Consider the following 21,839-nt stretch of genomic DNA (forward strand, 5'->3'; position numbering starts at 1 on the left):
TCTACAGCTAAACTATAGATGGCTGTTAAGTTTTCTATAAGTATATAATTTTATGCAATATATATATATATATAATGCATATAATCTGACAGGCACTGATAAGAAGGAAAAGAAGTAAAGAGGAAATTTAAACAAAAGAACCATCACCAAGATAAACCTTTAATAATCCTTTCAAGTAAAGGTTACCTATTTTTATTCTTTCAGTTGATCAACACACTGAAATCTGAGAATAACATGATGATGAGGAAGACATTTCACAGAACTACTGATATCTTTGAAGTCCTATAGAAGTGTCCCCACATTTGTATGTGATCATAAAATACCGTCTTTGAAAACCGTTATCCGCTTGGCCATTCCCTTCCAGGAAGCTTGACACAAGGATCCTGGGTCTTTAATTCATAAACATTTCTCTAGTTCCAGCTATGCATCTGGCATGTGCATATCTAGTACACACAAACAATCCCAGGGTATATTTGGGGTTCACACTCCAGCTTCATCTAGCTGGCAGGGTCAGCTTGAGTGTTAAGTTATAGGATTCCAGCGATCAGATCTGCCCTGTACAGAGTGTCTTGTCTTCCTCTGTTTTCTCATCCACCTTCTCCATTCTCCACTTCTGACTAATCCCCTTTCCATTTTCTCTTATCAGGACAATTATGGAAAATCTATTTTTACTTAGTTCAGTCTGAAGTTTTCTGCTTCTCCAAATCTGCCTTGTATGATTTCAACTGATACTGTGCCACAAGGTTAAATAAAACATTTATTCAAGGAATTAATGAAACTATACAAACATGTTTTCTGATTTCAGTTTTCATACTGAGTTAGCTAAGCTGCCCCTAAATACTTTACATGCTTTAATTCACTTAAAACACCAAATTTAAGACAAATTAATTTTAAAGTTATACTCTTTAGGAAACATTTATAAAACTATATGATAATTTTTCTAATAATCCTGATGTATTATGTGACTCAACAATGTTCTATTTTAGGGGGAAAATCAATTAAATCCATCTCTTAGTTATTGAACTTTGTTATCCTATTTCTGCTACTCTCATAAATATTTATCTTGAGAACAAGATAATTTCCACATAGTGGGGAGACTTAGATTTCTAACACTTATTTGCTTTTTCTTAAAATTTCCTTTGCCACAGGATGTCTTCTCCAATCCAAAATTCCAATTTCTCTGGACTTTCTCTGAATCACATTTTTGGGTATTTTTAAATAATTTATGTATAATTGACATACAGAAAAACTGCCTGTATTTACTGTATGCAATTTGATGAGTTTGGATATATATACCCACAATACCATCAGTGCAATCAAGGTAATAAACATATCTGTCTTATTCCTCACCTCCAAAGTTTCATTATGCCCTTTTTTATTGTGGTTATTATTCTTTTAGGAACACTTAATATGAGATATGCCCTTTCAACAAACTTTTAAGTGCACAACACTGTACTGTTAACTATAGGTACTATGTTGTATAGCAGACCTCTAGAACTTGTTCATCTTGTGGAACTTTCTACCCATTGAACACCAAATCTCAATTTCCCTGACTTACTAGCCCCTGGCAATCACCATCTATTTTCTGCTTCTGTAAGTTTGACGATTTTAGACCCCTCAGATAAGTGGCATCATGCCGTTTTTGTCCTTCTGTAAGGGATATATTTCACTTAGCATAATGTCTTCCAGGGCCATCCATGTTGTCATGGGTTGTACAATTTCCTCCTTTTCTAATGCTGAATAATGTTCCATTGTGTATATTGTGTATATATACTGCTTTTTCTTTGTCTATTGTCCATTTAGGTTGTTTATCTATCTTGGCTATTGTGAATATTGCTGCAGTGAACATGGCAGTGCAGATATCTCCTCTGATCCTGATTTTAATCATTTTGGATATGTATGCAGGAGTGGAATTGCTAGATCATACGGTTGGTCTCTTTTTAGTTTTATGAAGAATCTCCATACTGGTACACAGTGGCTGCAACATTTTAGTTTTCCACCAACAGTGTAACAAGGGTACTGGTTTCTCTACATCCTTGCCAATACTTACCATTTCTTAAATAAGAGCCATCCTGAAGGACATCTCATTGTGGTTTTTGATTTGCCTTTCCTTGATGGTAAGTGATGTTGAGCATCACTGTACACACCTCTTGTCCCTGTATATGTCTTCTTTGGGAAAATGTCTATTCAAGCACTTTACCCATTTAAAACATTGTTTTAACTATTGAGTTGTATGAGTCCCTTATATATTTTGGAAATTAAGCCCTTTAAATATTTTATCCCATCCCATACATTGCCTTCACTGTGTTAGGTGTTTGCTTTGCTGCAAGAAAGGAAGCCTTTTAGTTTGATGTAGTCTTACTTGTCTATTTTTGCTTTTGGTGTCATATCACTTTTTCTACCCTGATTTACATCACTGCTTCTCCACTGAAACTGCCCAGGAGAAGACTACAAGAGTGATCCTTTGTCCCACGGTTATTGTTTTTATTCTGCTGGCTTTTCTTGTTCCTTCTACCTTCCAAATCCAGATAACCTTCAAAGATCTTTCTTCAGTCTTCTCATCTTTCTTATAGTCTCACCTTCACTGAGTTAATTTAATACACATATTCACTTGTAACTATTACAAATTTTACTAAATATATTCACATACTTTTAATTTTTCCAATTAGTTTCTTGGGTACCCATCTGGCCTTATTAGCAACATCCCTCTCTTGAATGATCTTCCACCTCAAAGTCTCTAAGAAACACAGGGAATTGGTCAGTCCAGAGAGGTCTGACCTCCCTTGGAACTTCAAGCTAAGTTAGAACTGGAGAGGGTCATCTTTCCACCCAGACCGCGGTTGAAGTGTCTCTCAGTGGAGCCGAAGGTCATTCCCTGCAATGGCAATGCTCTGGGTGATGCCCTGAGTTTGAGGAGCTCAGTTGCAGGTCTTCTAGCTCCCAATTCTAAGGACAGGTTTCAGTTCCAAGCCTACTACCACCCTGGGGCCAACGTGGGTCCTGGGAGTTCCCAAAGCCAGTGTCCCTGCAAGCCTGAGGCCTTTGTGGGGTAAGGGAGACAGTGATTGTAAATGAATGACAGGACAGTATAGCATTTCAGAATCCACTTGCTAGACTTCGTAGAAATTCAAATTACTTAAATAATCACTTAGTACGAGTGCTAATGAACTTCAGAGTTTGCGTTGGCATCATGTGTCCTCTGCATCAGTGAATCACAGTGGTTCCTAAAACAAAAGTATTCAAAGGATTGGGAACATTGAATCCATCCCATGTTAATTAGTTCCTTCAACATTCCCCTTCTCTATGTTCAGACCTCCTAAAACACCATCTTTGACCTCATTCACTTTCCTGCTTTGGAAGCAAGGGTTTCTTTCCTGGCCAAGACTAAGCCTTTCACCTTAATTGTATGTGCGTTTCTGTAAAATGAGAAAAAAGCAGAATCTAGGAAATAGCAATTTTATGGTGCTTACACCATAATAGTACTGCAGATACATTTAATAAACAGATTGAGCACCTGCTATGGGCAAAGAGTGATGTAGACAATAGATACAGTGACAACCCAGAAGGAAAGTTGCCGCCCTATAGTCCTAGTAATTAGGCACTCAGTAGTAAGTGCTCAATAAAAATGTTAGCTTCCAATTTCATTACCATGTTCTATATTATTATATTAATGGAATTCAGGATTTTAGGTGAAGAGAAACTTCCCTGCTCCTTGGGAACCTTGGCATTTACTGTGCTTTCCTTAGTGAAGCACAGAGGGGAAAATCACATAATTACTTGCTTGTTTCCTATAGGCGATGACAAAGTATGTGTTTAATGAATGGGCACTTTAAGAAGGTAACACATTGATTCAGTTTCCTTAATAAAGAAAATGTGAATTCAATTAAAAATTCATCATGCAAATGAAAGAAACAAGTAACCCAAAAGAAGCCCTCTAGTTTTACTACAGTAATAGTGAGTGACATTAAAGAAAACATGTAAAAACTTAAGTACTTAGCTGGTTAGTAGTTCATTTAATACAAATTTTTAAATATGGTAGAAAATATGCAGTTCCAAATCAAGGCAGGGAAGAAACATTGTTAATTTTTAAATACCTTCCAGCTTTCTGCTAAGATAGAGGACAAAGCCCAGAAATGCCTTCTTATCTGAACAACAGAATCTACAGACAAGACATAGGAAACACCAGTGTTCAAGACCCTGGCCTTTAGGTAACAAAGGACAGTAATTCCTAGGAGACATCAGGCAGAGGAAATAAGCTGAACCCTACCGTACGTTGCCCCCGCTTACTGCCATAAAGGAGTTTCCCCAAAGCGGTGTAGAAAGGAGAATGCAGGAAGAACCCAGAGGGTTCCCTGAGTTCAGGAGATAGTGCGGAGGGCCCAGGGAGGTAAAGGTAGCTGGAGTTTGCTGGGCAAAAATAGAACAAAGGTGGTCACTGCTGAGAAAGGCAAGCATCACCATTTACAAGGGTCCCTTTCTACTATTCAGCAGAGAACTGAGCAGCCCACATATGCAAGTAATCCACCAGGGGCAGGGGAGGAAGTGGCTGATAGGATGGGAGGAAACACCAGGGCCAGGAACAGGTGCCTACAGCCACCAGCCCAGCTGGGAAACCCCGTATTCACAGGACCTTGAGTAAAAGGGCCTCCTAGGTAGTGTGGAGTAACCCTAAATTCTGTTCCATTCTCCCTCATAAATCTCAAATCAAGACAGACTCAAGTATATCAAATTGCTTCCAAGTAACTTAACTGTGCCCCAGAAGAGAGTTTAAGATACTTGTAGGAATATGAAGATATCCAGACCACAATATGGTAAAAAATGTTAATTTGATATCCATTCAAAAATCACCTGACAGAAGGAGGAGCAGAAACGGGTTCCCTACTGGGGAGAGAAATCAGTCAGCTGAAGCTGACCCAGATGCTGGAATTAGCTAACCAGGACATTAAACAGCCTTTATATGTGCATTCCGTATGTTCAAAAAGTTAAATAGAGACATGGAAAATATAAAACAAGGCCAAAATGAAACTTCCAGAGATTTTTGATTCATCAGTGTCTAAGATGAAAATACACTCGATGGGATGGATGGTAGACAGACATTGCAGAAGAGAAGATTTGTTAATTTGAAGATACTGTTAGAAACTATCCAAAATGAAACACAGAGAGAAATAAAGAATTTCTTTTTATTTTGTTATCATTAATCTACAATTACATGAAGAACATTATGTTTACTAGGCTCTCCCCTACCCCAAGTCCCCCCCACAAGCCCCATTACAGTCATTGTCCATCAGCATAGTAAGACATTGTAGAATCACTACTTGTCTTCTCTGTGTTGCAAAGCCCTCCCCTTTCCCCCACCCCCCACATTATACATGCTAATCATAATACCCCCTTTCTTCTTCCCCACCCTTATCCCTCCCTACCCACCCATTCTCCCCAGTCTCTTTCCCTTTGGTAACTGTTAGTCAATTCTTGGGTTCTGTGATTCTGCTGCTGTTTTGTTCCTTCAGATTTCCTTTTGTTCTTATACTCCACAGATGAGTGAAATCATTTGGTATTTGTCTTTCTCCGCTTGGCTTATTTCACTGAGCATAATACCCTCTAGCTCCATCCATGTTGTTGAAATGGGAGGATTTGTTTTCTTCTTATGGCTGAATAATATTCCATTGTGTATATGTACCACATCTTCTTTATCCATTCATCCACTGATGGACACTTAGGTTGCTTCCAATTCTTGGCTATTGTAAATAGTGCAGTGATAAACATAGGGGTGCATCTGTCTTTTTCAAACTGGAGTGCTGCATCCTTAGGGTAAATTCCTAGGAGTGGAATTCCTGGGTCAAATGGTAAGTCTCTTTTGAGCATTTTGAGGAACCTCCATATTGCTTTCCACAATGGTTGAACTAATTTACATTCCCACCAGCAGTGTAGGAGGGTTCCCCTTTCTCCACAACCTAGACAACATTTGCTGTTGTTTGTCTTATGGATGGTAGCCATCCTTACTGGTGTGAGGTGATATCTCATTGTGGTTTTAATTTGCATTTCTCTGATAACTAGTGATGTGGAGCATCTTTTCATGTGTCTGTTGGCCATCTGAATTTCCTCTTTGGAGAACTGTCTGTTCAGCTCCTCTGCCCATTTTTTAATTGGATTATTTGCTTTTTGTTTGTTGAGGAGCATGAGCTCTTTATATATTTTGGATGTCAACCCTTTATCGGACCTGTCATTTATAAATATATTCTCCCATACTGTAGGGTACCTTTTTGTTCCATTGATGGTGTCCTTTGCTGTACAGAAGCTTTTCATCTTGATATAGTCCCACTTGTTCATTTTTCCTGTTGTTTTCCTTGCCCAGGGAGATATATTCATGAAGAAGTCACTCATGTTTATGTCCAAGAGATTTTTGCCTATTTTTTTTTTCTAAGAGTTTTATGGTTTCATGACTTACATTCAGGTCTTTGATCCATTTCGAATTTACTTTTGTGTATGGGGTTAGACAGTGATCCAGTTTCATTCTCTTACATGTAGCTGTCCAGTTTTGCCAGCACCATCTGTTGAAGAGACTGTCATTTCCCCATTGTATGTCCATAGCTCCTTTATTGAATATTAACTGACCATATATGTTTGGGTTAATGTCTGGAGTCTCTAATCTGTTCCACTGGTCTGTGACTATGTTCTTGTGCCAGTACCAAATTGTCTTGATTACTATGGCTTTGTAGTAGAGCTTGAAGTTGGGGAGTGAGATCCCCCCCTACTTTATTCTTCTTTCTTATGATTGCTTTGGCTATTTGGGGTCTTTGGTGTTTCCATATGAATTTTTGAACTATTTGTTCCAGTTCATTGAAGAATGCTATTGGTAATTTGATAGGGATTGCATCAAATCTGTATATTGCTTTGGGCAGGATGGCCATTTTGACAATAATAATTCTTCCTAGCCAAGAGCATGGGATGAGTTTCCATTTGTTAGTGTCCTGTTTAATTTCTCTTAAGAGTGTCTTATAGTTTTCAGGGTATAGGTCTTCCACTTCTTTGGTTAGGTTTCTTACTAGGTATTTTATTCTTTTTGATGCTATTGTAAATGGAATTGTTTTCCAGATTTCTCTTTCTATTGGTTTATTGTTAGTGTATAGGAAAGCCACAGATTTCTGTGTGTGTGTTAATTTTGTATCCTGCAACTTTACTGTATTCCAATATCAGTTCTAGTAGTTTTGGAGTGGAGTCTTTAGGGTTTTTTATGTACAATATCATGTCTTCTGCAAGTAGTGACCGTTTAACTTCTTCTTTACCAATCTGAATTCCTTGTATTTCTTTGTTTTATCTAATTGCTGTGGCTAAGACCGCCAGTACTATGTTAAATAGCAGTGGGTAGAGTGGGCATCTCTGTCTTGTTCCCGATCTCAGAGGAAAAGCTTTCAGCCTCTCACTGTTCAGTATGATGTTGGCTGTGTGTTTATCATATATGGCCTTCATTATGTTGAGGTACTTGCCCTCTATACCCATTTTGTTGAGAGTTTTTATCATGAATGGATGTTGAATTTTGTCATATGCTTTTTCAGCATCTATGGAGATGATCATGTGGTTTTTGTCCTTCTTTTTGTTGATGTGGTGGATGATGTTGATGGATTTTCGAATGTTGTACCATCATTGCATCCCTGGGATGGATCTACTTGGTTGTGGTGTATGATCCTTTTGATATATTTTTGAATTTGGTTTGCTAATATTTTATTGAGTATTTTTGCATCTACATTCATCAGGGATATTGGTCTGTAATTTTCTTTTTTGGTGAGGTCTTTGCCTGGTTTTGGTATTAGGGTGATGTTGGCTTCATAGAATGAGTTTGGGAGTATTCCCTCCTCTTCTATTTTTTGGAAAACTTTAAGGAGAATGGGTATTATGTCTTTTCTGTGTGTCTGATAAAATTCCGAGGTAAATCCGTCCGGCCCCGGGGATTTGTTCTTGGTTAGTTTTTTTATTACCACTTCAATTTCTTTGCTTGTAATTGGTTTGTTTAGATTTTGTGTTTCTTCCTTAGTCAGTTTTGGAAGGTTGTATTTTTCTAGGAAGTTGTCCAATTCTTCTAGGTTTTCCATCTTCTTAGCCTATAGGTTTTCATAGTAGTCTCTAATAATTCTTTGTATTTCTGTTGGTTCCATTGTGATGTTTCCTTTCTCATTTCTGATTCTGTTGATGTGTGTTGATTCTCTTTTTCTCTTAATAAGTCTGGCTAGAGGCTTATCTATTTTGTTTAGTTTCTCGAAGAACCAACTCTTGGTTTCATTGATTTTTGCTATTGTTTTATTCTTCTCAATTTTGTTTATTTCTTCTTTGATCTTTATTATGTCCCTCCTTCTGCTGACTATAGGCCTCATTTGTTCTTCTTCTTCCAATTTTGATAATTGTGACATTAGACTATTCATTTGGGTTTATTCTTCCTTCTTTAAATATGCCTGGATTGCTACATACTTTCTTCTTAAAACTGCTTTCACTGCGTCCCACAGAAGTTGGGGCTTTGTGTTGTTGTTGTCATTTATTCCCATATATTACTGGATCTACATTTTAATTTGGTCGTTGGTCCTTCGACTATTTAGAAGCGTGTTGTTAAGCCTCCATATGTTTGTGAGCCTTTTTGTTTTCTTGGTACAGTTCATTTCTAGTTTTATACCTTTGTGGTCTGAAAAGTTGGTTGGTAGGATTTCCATCTTTTTGAATTTACTGGGGCTCTTGTGGCCTAGTATGTGGTCTATTCTGGAGAATGTTCCATGTGCACTTGTGAAGAATGTGTATCCTGTTGCTTTTGGGTGTAGAGTTCTATAGATGTCTATTAGGTCCATCTGTTCTAGTGTGTTGTTAAGTGCCTCTGTGTCCTTACTTATTTTCTATCTGGTGGATCTGTCCTTTGGAGTGAATAGTGTGTTGAAGTCTCCTAAAGTGAATGCATTGCTGTCTATTTCCTCCTTTAGTTCTGTTAGTGTTTGTTTCGCATATGCTGGTGCTCCTGTGTTGGGTGCATATATATTTATAATGGTTATATGCTCTCGTTGGACTGAGCCCTTTATCATTATGTAATGTCCTTCTTTATCTCTTGTTACTTTCTTTGTTTTGAAGTCTATTTTGTCTGATAGCAGTACTGCAACACCTCCTTTTTTCTTCCTATTGTTTGCATGAAATATCTTTTTCCATCCCTTGACTTTTAGTCTGTGCATGTCTTTGGGTTTGAGGTGAGTCTCTCGTAAGCAACATATAGATGGGTCTTGTTTTTTTATCCATTCTGTGACTCTATGTCTTTTGATTGGTGCATTCACTCCATTTACATTTAGGGTGATTATCGATAGGTATGTACTTATTGCCATTTCAGGCTTTATATTCGTGGTTACCAAAGGTTCCAGATTACTTTCCTTACTATGTAAGTGTCTAACTTAACTCATTTACTATGCTGTTACAAACACAATCTAAAGGTTCTTTTCTATTTCTCCTCCTTTTTCTTCCTCCTTCATTCTTTATATATTAGGTATCAAATTCTGTACTTTTTGTCTACCCCTTGATTGACTTTGAGGATAGTTAATTTAATTTTGCTTTTGCTTTGTAATTAGCTCTTCTACATTCTTTAGTGTGGTTTTATTACCTCTGGTGACAGCTATTCAACCTTAGGAACAGTTCCATCTATAGCAGTCCCTCCAACATAGACTGCAGACATGGTTTGTGGGAGGTAAACTCACTCAGCTTTTGCTTATCTGGAAATTGTTTAATCCCCCCTTCAAATTTAAATGATAATCTTGCTGGATAAATAATCTTGGTTCCAGGCCCTTCTGCTTCATGGCATTTAATACATCATGCCACTCCCTTCTGGCCTGTAAGGTTTCTGCTGAAAAGTCTGTTGTTAGTCTGATGGGCTTTCCTTTGTATGTGATCTTATTTCTGCCTCTGGCTGCTTTTAACAGTTTGTCCTTATCCTTGATCTTTACCATTTTAATTACTATGTGTCTTGCTATTGTCTTCCTTGGGTCCCTTGTGTTGGGGGATCTGTGGATCTCCATGGCCTGACAGACTATGTCCTTCCCCCGACTGGAGAAGTTTTCAGTAACTACCTCCTCAAAGACACTTTCTATCCCTTTCTCTCTCTCTCCTTCTTCTGGTATCCCTATAATGTGAATATTGTTCCACTTGGATTGGTCACACAGTTCTCTCAATATTCTTTCATTTCTAGAGATCCTTTTTTCTTTCTGTGCCTCAGCTTCTTTATATTCATCTTCTCTAGTTTCTATTTCATTTATTGTCTCCTCCACCATATCCAACCTGCTTTTAATACCTTACATCATGTTCTTTAATGATTGTATCTCTGACCTGAATTCATTCCTGAGTTCTTGGATGACTTTCCGTACCTCCATTATGATGTTGATTATTTTTATTTTGAACTCCCTTTCAGGAAGAGTCGTGAGGTCCATATCATTTAAATCTTTCTTGGAAGTTTTATTAACAATTTTACTCTGGACACGGTTCCTTTGGCATTTCATGTTTGTTTATGGCGCTCTCTAGTGTCCATAAGCTCTATTCTGGAGCTGTTGCACCTCTGATGTAATGTTGGGGGTCACAGGGGAGCGGTACTGGTGCCTGGGGGGAGGAAAGAGCTGTCCCCTGCCTCCTGGCTGCTGTGCCTGTCTCCCCTTCCTGAGCCAGTGGGCCAGGCACACAGGTATAAGTCTTTGTCCCAGAGCAGCCAGATATGGATCCCTGCTTTCCACAAGCAGCCAGAATCCCAGTCTCCCCAGGAACTCTGCCTGTATTAACTTTCCAACCCAGTAGTCATGCAAGTCTCATGAAAGCACCATGAAATGTAGATTTATGCTCCCAGCACAGATCTCCAGAGCTAGGTATTGAGCAGTCCCAGGCCTTCGACTCCTTCCCTGCTCCGTTTGTCTTCCTCCCACCAGTACGCTGGGGTGGGGGAGGGGCTTGGGTCCCACGGAGCCACAGCTCTGGTACGTTACCCCATTCCCTGTGGCCTGCTCTTTTCTCCAGGTGTGTGCAGTCTGATGCCGTCCACTTTCCTGTTGCTCTCTCAGGATTAGTTGCGCCAATTAAATTTTCTAATTGTATCCAGTTTTAGGAGGAAGCCTCTGTCTCTCCTCTCACGCTGCCATCTTTAATCCCATCACCAAGAATTTTAAAAATGGAAAAATCCATGAGCTGTGAGGCAATTCCAAGAGACTTAATATACCCTTAATTATAGTCACTGAAGGAGGAGAGGTAGTGGAGAGGAAAAATAACTTGAAGAATTAGTGGCTGAAAAATTTTCAGATTTAATGGAAACTAAATCCACAGAACCAAGAATCCCAATGTGTTCCACACATAAGAACATGAAGAGAACTATGCTAAGGAACATTATAATCAAATTTCTCAGCCCCAGTGAAAACATTTTAAAAGGAGGAAGAGAATAAAATACACCATGTATACAAAAAAATGAAGATAAGAATCACCATCGTTTTGTCAAATAATGCAAGTGAGAGGACAGTGGAGCAAAAAAGTCTTTTAAAAATTAGGGCAAAATAATGACTGTTATTAAGTATGCAAAGCTGAAAGAATTTAGCTCTGAAAGAACCACCTTATAAGAAATACTAAACTAAGTATTTCAGACAGAAGGCAAGTGATGCTGATGGATATGTAGATACACATAAAGAGATGAACACTGGAAATTGTGAGTATATGGCTTGCATGAAGTGCCTCCTGTCACCTCCTTCCCAAAAACTTAATGTGAAGGAAAAATAGTGAGATCTAGCCTTGAGCAAGCATATTCAAGGTCAGTTCTGACCTAACATAAGTGCGAGAAGGTTTATGAATCCCCACCCAGACCGCTGCAGTGTCTAGCCATATTGAACTACTTGTGACATGCACAGCCATCCAACAAATTAAAGTACTTTAGATAATACAAATAATGTTCTTTATTATATTTTTAAGGTGTTACCGACACAAAGATATGTGTTGGTTTCCTGTTACATGGATTTAAGATAAAATATAAAGCATATAAATCAATAATCTTCTAGAATTAGCATATTTTTGTGGAAAGAAGTTGCCCCAAAAAAGCAGAATGTCCCAGGGCAGCAAATGAAATAAACTCATCTATTTTCGAGAACACAAATTCCTGTACAGTTGTGGGTTTTAATTCTCCCAAACTGACCCCTACCCTATTTGTCTGCATTTTTCAGCTTTCTTGTTTACTCATCCTCTAAAACATAACTGTGCAGATAACTTTTTTTGAGGAAGTTAAATGTGACATTGGAAACAATTTTCCTGGAATTTTTAGTTAAACTGCATGATTTGGCATAATGGTGTTTATTAAAAACCATAAGTGTATAAGAAAAATAAAATATAAAGCTTAAGATATGGTATCAATGTCCTGTAGATGAAACAAGCTAAGTTCCTTGACAAACTGAGTCAATCCTTTTTCAATAAAGTTAATCCTTTAATAGTGGATGTCTGGCAGCTTTGTGGAAATATTCTTCATTGGTTCAATTGGCTATTTTTAAAAATGATAGAGCAAATATCTAAAAAATTATTCACTCTGTAATTAAACTGCATAGAATCAGTATCATTTCCGTTTTGCTGGAATTTAAAGCATAAAATAGTGTAGGTTTAAGCATTATTATATTTCTGTTTACAATATGTAAGTGATATGAAGATCAAATTAGTACATGGAGGTATCTAGAAGCCTAGCAGGTGATAAACACAATACTACAAATGGTTAAAAATGAAATGAATTGTTTTTTTATTAGTTGTCATACTTTTGGTGACACAAGTATTAATAGGTGTTGAGTACTGACCATCTGTCAAACACAGCACAGACTAATTTTGCATGGATGGTGTCTCATTTAATCCTCATCTCAGCTGTACGAAATAAGTATTGTAAACCCATTTAACAGATGATGAACCTGATATTCAGAAAGCTTAAATAACTTATTCAGTGTCGTGTGGCCAGCAGGTCCGAGGACTGTGCTGTTAAATTCAGGTCTGTCTGAGCTGCACGTCCTTCTTTGATCCCACATCAACATCCTCTGCTGCTCACATTTGACATCTTTCTTGGTATAGCATACTTTCCCCCTTGACCCTCATGTCATTCTGGTCATTTTGGAATATCTGTAAAAATATCTTGCTTTTCATATAGGTGATAGAAGTAACACTTTGGTGGTTTCCTTTCAGGAATTACAGTTTGAGAGACTGACCCGAGAACTGGAGGCCGAGCGCCAGATCGTGGCCAGCCAGCTGGAGCGATGCAAGCTTGGATCCCAGACGGGGAGCATGAGCAGCATCAGGTACTGGGCAGCTGCTCCGTGCGGGTCTGCGCTTTGAGTTGCCAGTGAAACTGGTTCTGTGCTTTGAGTTGCCAGTGAAAATAAATTGTGGTGTTTATCTTCTCCTTACAAACCTGGCAGTGGAATTGGAACATTCCGTCAAATGTTGGAAGGGCATTGTAACCAATCTGATTTAAGATGTTCAAAAGGTGTCCAAAATGGCCTGATTTGTACTTGAAACTCTAACAAAATGAATGCCTGCCCTGCATGTAAATTGTGCAAAATGGTACACAAAGGAAGGCTTTGCATTCAATCAGCTTGCTGGAAATCAGGAGACGCCAAGTCACAGTCTCCTATTTGGGTTCTTTTTTCTAGATGATCTGGGGTTGCAGGTTCTGGAAATGATAGGACATTTTGATGTAACCTAATATAAGGTGTTCGGTAATATATGATGCTGAATTACAGAATTCCTTTTCAATTATCAACCACACATACAATTCCCATGTGTAAAAATATTTCAAACCCATAGATAGAATAATTATTCAATTAGGGTTTGTTTTGAGATATGAAATATTTAAAGACCAAACAAAACTTAGTCACTTGACCACAAAACAAATTACCCACTTTAGGATTTCTTCATATTTAAAAAGAGAAGTATATGTGTGTGTGCATGTGTGTAAGAGTGTGTGTTGTGCATGTGTATGTGAACAAAACATAAATAAAGCTTTATAAGACCACTTTAATTCCTCAGAAATGCATTGTACTTTCCTATCATCTTGTTCTATAGTGTGTGTGCAACACTCTACAGTTTTAGGGAGGTGTCTTAGTTAAGGAAACAATAGTTGCTCTGGCAAATAAACTCTGGCCTTATAGTGATGTAACTTATTAATAGCAGTGCCTTTCTTACTCATGCAACAGATAGAGGTGGTGGATGCTGGTCATGGCTCTTTCCCCTCCATGTAGTGATTCAGGACGCAGCTTCTCTTTGAGAGCCCTGGGGTCCAGCATGGCCTCATCATCAATTGTATTGTCAGTTACATCTCCACACCCACAGGCTATTGGGAGAACCAATCCCATGGCCTCATAGATGGGTGTGGGGCAGGGAGCTGCGCCCCTCTGCTTAGAAAGCAGGAGAATGAGTTTGGTGGTCTGTCAGCCACCTGCTGCCACAAGAATTAAAACATCCTTGTATCCATTGGTTTATAGTATTTCATTATTATAAGAATATATTTGTGGTTGTGAAGTTTCCTGTTAGAGTCACCTGCCATTGATCTTTTAACATTATTCTTTATTGAACATGGTAAACTCTTCAGTGGAACTTATTGTGCCTCTTGTTGTTCAACTAGGTGACTTGGATGGAATATCATTTTCAATTGCAAAACCTTGTTGTGGATACCTGTAAGCATAGCTATTTCTGCATCCAAGTACCTAGGCTGTAAGTAATTGCAAATAGGTACCTGGGATCTCTTAAACTCACTGAGACTGGTCTGAATACCCCAAATAACCAAAGCAGGATGGACAAGCAAAAAGAAAAAGGGAATTAAGTCCCTTGAAATTGTTTTCAGAAGGTTGATTGGTTGAGGTTGGTGAGACTAAGGTAGGGGGGTACATAATGTCTGTAAGTGTGTATTTGAGTTAATACATATGGTTGTACATAGGCTTTTTTGTTAATGGTGACTAACTCCTGAGATGCTATCAGGCTCTTTCAGTTCATACACACTGTAGAATTGACGTCTGTTTTGCTTTGAAACCCATTGTTTCACTATTGGTCAGATTAACTTTCCAGGGCATATCCCTAGTCTCTCTGTGTGGTGTTTTTGCATATGGTACCTCTTTTATTTTGTTTCGCTCAACCTGGGCTTCTAGTAGGAGCAGGTTATGGGCTATGTTATATCTTGTGCCTCACATTCCCAATTCTTATTGGGTCAGAAAGAGATATCTGATCCAGGGTGAATCATCCAGTGACAGGTCTGAAAGAAATTAGTCTTACTCTTGAGAATGTGAAATAAGTGACCCCAGATCTGTGACATCCAATAGTAGGTGCTGCGGTACCGCGGCCATGTGGACTGTGTGCTGTTGGAGGAGTCTGTGGACAGAGTGTAGTCCGACAGAGGAGACCATATTGTTCCTAAAAATTGCAGAGACCAGTTTGGTAATCTCAGGACTGGCTGCATTTCAGATGCTGCATCTCTGAGAACAGAGCACACCAGTGAACTGCTACAGCAGACAGACAACTTTTCCCATGATAACTTTCATATCCCTAGCTCACAGCCCATGATCCAGAATCAATAATTCTGTGATAAATGTGTGTTAAATAATAGTGTTAAATGCAGAACATGTTGCCTAAGTATTTCCCCCTGTCATATAGATATATATCAGTCTTCATCAAGCTTAATTTTTTTGTATTATGGAAATCTCTAATATTTGAATCTGCTTTTGAATAATATAATTTACTGATATGTTCACTGGAGAAAAATCTAATAGCTTCCACTGTTCTTTTTTTGTCATAACTTAGATTGCTTGACTTCAAAAAAGCAACTTTAGTCAAGTCTTTGTTAAAGGTGAGAGAACTAGCCTAGTTAGTTAGCACTGCAAAAGGGATATTTATAAATAAAGCAAAATAGAAAATAAACAATTTTTTTGAAAAAGGGGAATAGGTAAACAAGTCTGTGATAATTTAGATGTGTTTCATACTTAGGATACTAGGGAGGGAGGGTGAAGAGAGTTTTTCAGATGAAACAAAATCAAGTATTTTTCAGACTTCTTATATTAATGGTAAAAATGACTAATAGTATAGTTTGGTTTTCCTTTTCCCTTTATTGGTATTGGTAAATTGCTCCATCTGATCCCAAAGAACCCTATCCGGGTTGTCACATCCATGGGTTAAACTTATTGAAAATAATGTTTTTAGTATGCATTTGTAACAGTTAATCAAATCATACATGAGAACACTGAGAATCTGGAAAAGGGGGAGTCTGGGGATATGTATGGGTGGAGCATGTCACCTTTTGCATTCAAGTGTCTAGGGGATGAGTAACTGCAAACAGGAACGTTATGATCTCTTGAACTGTTCGTAGACTTTTCTGAACATCTAAGAGTGCATATCGTAGTTTCCAGAATTCAGATGAGTTAGTGGTTGTGTGGGTGTGATTATTCTAGAAAGGAAGTGCTGGTGCTTCTCGCTGCAGTTACAGTTCTACATGTACCCCATCACCTTCCTATCTGGGCCTTCCTCACTCACCCAGACCAAATCTTTCCAAGCTGCTGGATCCTCTTCCCCTCGTACAGCTGGAGACTGAGGTTCCAACCTTCTCCTTGATGCCTCAGAACCACTCAGACCTGAGGCAGGAACATTATTTAGTACAGATGATGCCCTTCACTTAGGGACATTATTGAATCCCTTTTGCTGGTAGCCACCTCCCCTCCTCTGTCCAGCTTGGTTCCTTGGCTCATACACACTCCTCAGGCCACTGCTTGTCAATGAGGTCTTTGTCTGGCGGCCCTCTGAGCCATCTGGTCCCTCCCGGGCTGGGTAACCTGCACTATTCTTCCAGGGGCTATGGTCTGAGGGCCTGCCTGTGCCTGTGGCCTTGTCACGCTCTCCACAGACTCCCATTACAGCATTCTCACTCCTCCATCTGCCTGCTGTCAGCTCAGATCCACCCTCCCTGTGGTGGGAAACTGACCTGCATGACAAATGAAGGAGAGCCGTGTCTGTGAGGGACCTTTCCCGCTGCTGCAATTCCATAACTGCACTGCACTTCCCGTCCCAGTGCTGATGCCCGTGAGGTCCCCTAGACCTAGAATAGCCTCCCTTGCTCTCCTGGCCACCTCCTCCTCCAGGTCCAGTCACCCAGCAGAGGGCTCACGGCCTTCCGAATGTGTTCCCTGTATTGGGCCAGGTGTCCCTCTCTTGGGAGTCATTGGAACTCAAAGTGTTGGAGATGAGAATGTCTTAGCCTTGAAGGATGTGAGGGGATTTTCCTCAAGTGCTACTTGATAATTTGAGGACACCAAACTAGATGTTTACTTACATCCCTTAATTCCCATGGGCAATAGGAACTTTATGGGAGAGAAATCGAATTGAAATCACAACTGGACCTCTCTTACAGACTCTTCCAAAAAGAGACCTGATTCTTAGAAGATGGATGATGATGATTTATGACAATGGTCTAGAGCTCAGACACAAAGGAAGTAAAAAATTCAAAGCTAGAGATATTTGACACACGATAAATAAGACTGTTGGCTTTGAAGATGAAGAGGACTATGTGGCTAGCAATGCACATGGCTTCTAGGTGCTGAGAATGATTGGCAGTCAGCAAGGAGAAGAGGATCTCAGTCTTATAGCCAAAAGGAGTCAGTTCATACACTGAATGAACTTGAAAGCAGATTATTCCCCCAGAACCTCCAGAAAGGAAAGTAGCCCAACAGCAACTCTGATGATAACCTTGTAAGACCCCAAACAGAGAACCCAACCATGCCGTGCCTGATTTTTACAAAGCTTACAGAGCTGTTAGCTAAAAAAGTGGATGTTGTTTTAAGTAGCTCAGTGGTAATTGGTTATGCAGTAATAGAAAATGATTACAATACTTTTCATTGGTCGTATTAGATATATATTACAACAAGCTGAATCCTGAATGATTTTTTAGAGCAAATAAATTTTATTCTTTGACATTCTGTATTTCATCCAAAAATTTAATGTGTACAACTTATCGTATTTGTCATATGTATACACATGCATTTGGATTCACATGTTAAAATAATCTGTAGCTTTGCTTCTAAGATGTGGAGGTATTTGAATATGGAGTGGAGCCATTATTTACCATGGAATAAGAAGTACTAAATAAAGTAGTCATCTTTAGCCCTCCTCCTCCATGATTATAGCTGTGCTGAAGTTCTTCATCTGGGTATATTTCAGAGATTCATTCTTATATGCATGAGATAAATAATGTGAATAGTATATCTGATCATTACTTTTAATTACATCCAGAATAACTGTCCAGTATTCTCTTGAAAATTGCTGATAGACAAGTCATACGAGTATTTTATGTCTCTAAAATACTAGTTATATTGTCTTAGTGTGTTCAGTCTGCTGTGACAAAACACCGTAGGTCTGTATACACATATAAATAACATGTTTTTTTCTCACACTCTGGAGGCTTGGAAGTCCCAGATCAAGGCATCCGCAATTTGGTGTCTGATGATGACCTGTTTCCTGGATCACAGACAGCTGTCTTCATACTGTGTGCTCATACGGTGGAAGGGGTGAGGCAGCTCTCTGGGGCCTCTTTTATAAGGGCACTAATCCCCTGAAGGCCCCACCCTCATGACCTCATGCCCTGCCAGAGCCCCCACCTCCAAATACCATCACACTAGGGATTTGGTTTCAACATTTTCAACAAATAACATACAATTTGGGGGCCTACAGCACATATTAAACAAATTGTTCTAGATTCCTGTGGAGAAAAAAATAGCTAATCCTAAGAATTTGATACAAATCCTAAGAAAGGTTGAATATTTAATACTTATAATTATTTGATATATTTCTTATAGCAACTACTATATCTAAATACTTTTGTTAATCACTTATCACTTTTGAAGCCTTACTTCTCTCCAAAATATCATCTTATATCCAAAACCTGATATTAATTTCACATTTAAAAATAATCAATATAGCAAATTTTATTAGAGGTTTTGCATTGTAAAACGTGTTTTAGCACAACTAAGTCCAATGAATTTTGAGTTTTAATATTCTGATTGGTACAGACTTGGAAATCTTTATAAATTTAATAAGTCTAAAAGACTTTAAGCTTTCTTTCATCCTTATCACATTTTTTAAACTCATAGATGTGAAAGTTGAAGTTCCATAAATTAGAGCTAAGTTTCATTATTGTGCTTTTCAATATTGCCTAGCTTTGCTATTTTTCCTGAATTTCCTTTTTCTTGTGTACAAAACTAGGCATCATGATCTTATGTAATTTTGCAAAGATTAAATGGGAAATGTAAGTAAAGCATATATCATTTCTCTCATTGTTACTAGCAAATCATACACATATTTCCTTCTTGATGAGTAAACAGGTAATCTTTTCATTGAAGTCTCTTAATATTTCTACAAAAGATTATAAAATGGTTTCTCTCACTATGGGCTAAAATGATGTATCAGGAAAGCACATTTGTCTCTGTAATACAGACTAGAACAACAACACAGAAATTGACACAATGAAATGGAAGAAAGCTCAAATCAATTTCCCTCTCACACAGCACAGTTAATATGTCTCCCGACCCACTGATGAAGCTGGAGATGGGACTCTTGATATTGTGTGGCTGCAGAAAGAACAATAATGCAGTGATAACCTATGTATGACAGAAAATGCTCAATAAATTAAGATGCAGAAGCTAGTGACTCTTGGAATAGATTTTTTTTTCAAACAGAGAACAGCAGGAGATGAATACATTGACCAGAAGATGACTGCTCATTACTCTCTCTGGTTGTGTAAATGTATAAACAGAATGAGAAGTCGAGGTGCCTGGGGATGGAGCCATTTGTGTGTGTTTGTTTATGTTCATTCAGAGGATTGGTGATGTTTCAGCTGACAAAATGACAATGAGCATTTGACCCACTTAAGAAGAAAGGACTTAAGTTGTCAACACTGCAGTGACAGCAGCTTGCTGAACACCATGAACACTGGGTGTTCAAATTATTATGATAGATAAGGCAGTGGGAGCAGCAGCAAGGATATTGTCATGGGTGTGAGGAGACGGTGGTCTGGGTGCCGGCACAGTCAAGGTGCGCCTGGGGGCGAGTCCTCCGAGTTTCCCAGGCCTGGGGAATAGGAGCGCTGAGTGTCTGGGTTTGTTCTAGGTTCCCTTGCGGGCTTTCATCTCATTCAGACCTGTCACTACAGGCACCAGTCTGAATGTTTTAATATGGACACATTACTTGAACTTGAGTACAAATAAGGTAAATAATGAGGGTAACAAGATGTTACCAAATAAATTTGGGACTTCAGAGGAAGACAGATAGATGTCTATATATTCATGTAAATAGTTTTTTTAATATACAAATCTCCAGTTAGATCAAGTCATGGACTTTGTATTTGGGAAGACACAGTCTAAAAGAAGTTTGTACGTATACTGTGGAGTGCCTTAGGAGGCCTAGGTGTTTCCTGGTTTGTCTGGGTGGGGCAAAGCCAGGGAACTGTAACAGTGCTTTCTCCTGAAAGATCATGTGGCGTGGCCTTCTAAGAAGTCATCACTGGTTCTACTAAAAAATACCCTTATGAAGTCCTAGTGAGGACCCAGCTTGTTAGTGAGCCCCTCCTGGGCTTCCAAGGTCAGAATGATGTGGCTCCTGTTCTCCTGGGATTTACTGTCAAATACAGAGAGAGATGATAAGCAGGTAAAATGTGATAAAATACGGTGGGATCGTGAAAAGGACAGGCAGGCAGCAGTACCACGGATGTTTCCACAGAGGCATATTGTATGTCAAGGATGTGAAACACTGGCTGGAAACAAACTGAGATATGGACACTGTGCAGAGGGACAGTGCGAAGTCAGAAAGACAGGGGTCGGTCGGGGATCAGGGTGGTTGGGGTAGTGCGCCGAGGACTCGGCTGGTGCTGGAGGAGCATGCAGACGGACGGGACCATTCTGCGAGAGGCCACAGGCTACAGGCTCTGGGCTTTGTTGAGGGGCAGTAGGAATACCACGCAGTTTCCCTCAGGGGAGCCATGTGGTGCGCTTTCTGTTCTGCCGGCCGTGCGGAGGCTGGAGAAGCCCACGGAGGCTGGCGACAGCAGCACAGATTGGAGGTACAAGCCCTTGTCCAGGAGGTGGGCCGTATATCTTCAACCAAGGTCATGAGCCCTTACAAGCAGTTTCAGAGTTTGAGTTGCGAGGGCCTGGGGACTCATTTGTGCCAAAGGAGAGAGGGTAGGATTGCAAAATTATTATTTAAAATAAATATTTTTTATTTAAATATTTAAATTTAAATAAAATAAATAAATAAAATATTTAAAAATAAATAAATATTGGTAAGCTAAGCCAAAACTGTGAGCTTAGCTTCTTTCTACTGCCAGCATTGCCCATTTTCAACAAGGAACCTTTGATTTTTTTTTTTTTTTTACTTTTTATTTCATGGTATGTGAATGTATTCTAATTCCCTTTTATCCAGGAGGAGCTATCATAGAATTTTAAATTTAAGAGATTGCTGTGTTAGCAGCAGGCAGCAAAGCTGTTGCCTGAACTGTTGACAGTAAAGCTGTATTCATAAGCTCCAGTCTTCTTGAGCATCTGTTGGTTTAGTACCTCAAGAGCTGAGAAAGTTTAAAAATTGTCACACATTGTTGCTTAGTGGTAGGCACTTATTTGAGAAAGTAACTCTCAGCAAGATTTTCTTGAAATGATCCATCCAAGAAATTGACTGTGAGCTATACTCAAAATTTAGCAGCTAACTTTTCTCTCCCTAATGTGTGAATCCTTGTATCTGCCTGCTAGACTCACTGTCATTTTGGCATTCCTCATTTAAGAGGAAGAGTCTCATTCTGTCCTTCAGGACTC

At 39.0% G+C, this 21,839-nt stretch overlaps 1 protein-coding gene across 6 annotated transcripts in view; it reads left to right on the plus strand.

Moving 5' to 3' along the window:
• The window catches only part of CTNND2 (catenin delta 2), a 925,492-nt gene that overhangs the window by 331,153 nt on the left and 572,500 nt on the right, over positions 1-21,839 (plus strand). For all 6 annotated transcript variants that reach the window (XM_073237801.1, XM_073237811.1, XM_073237821.1 and 3 more), the window contains one exon: positions 13,189-13,301. In XM_073237801.1, coding sequence (XP_073093902.1) covers positions 13,189-13,301 — 113 coding nt within the window. The remainder of the gene's footprint in view (positions 1-13,188; positions 13,302-21,839) is intronic.

Source organism: Manis javanica, chromosome 1 (assembly GCF_040802235.1).
Source record: "Manis javanica isolate MJ-LG chromosome 1, MJ_LKY, whole genome shotgun sequence".
NCBI classification, from domain to species: domain Eukaryota; kingdom Metazoa; phylum Chordata; class Mammalia; order Pholidota; family Manidae; genus Manis; species Manis javanica.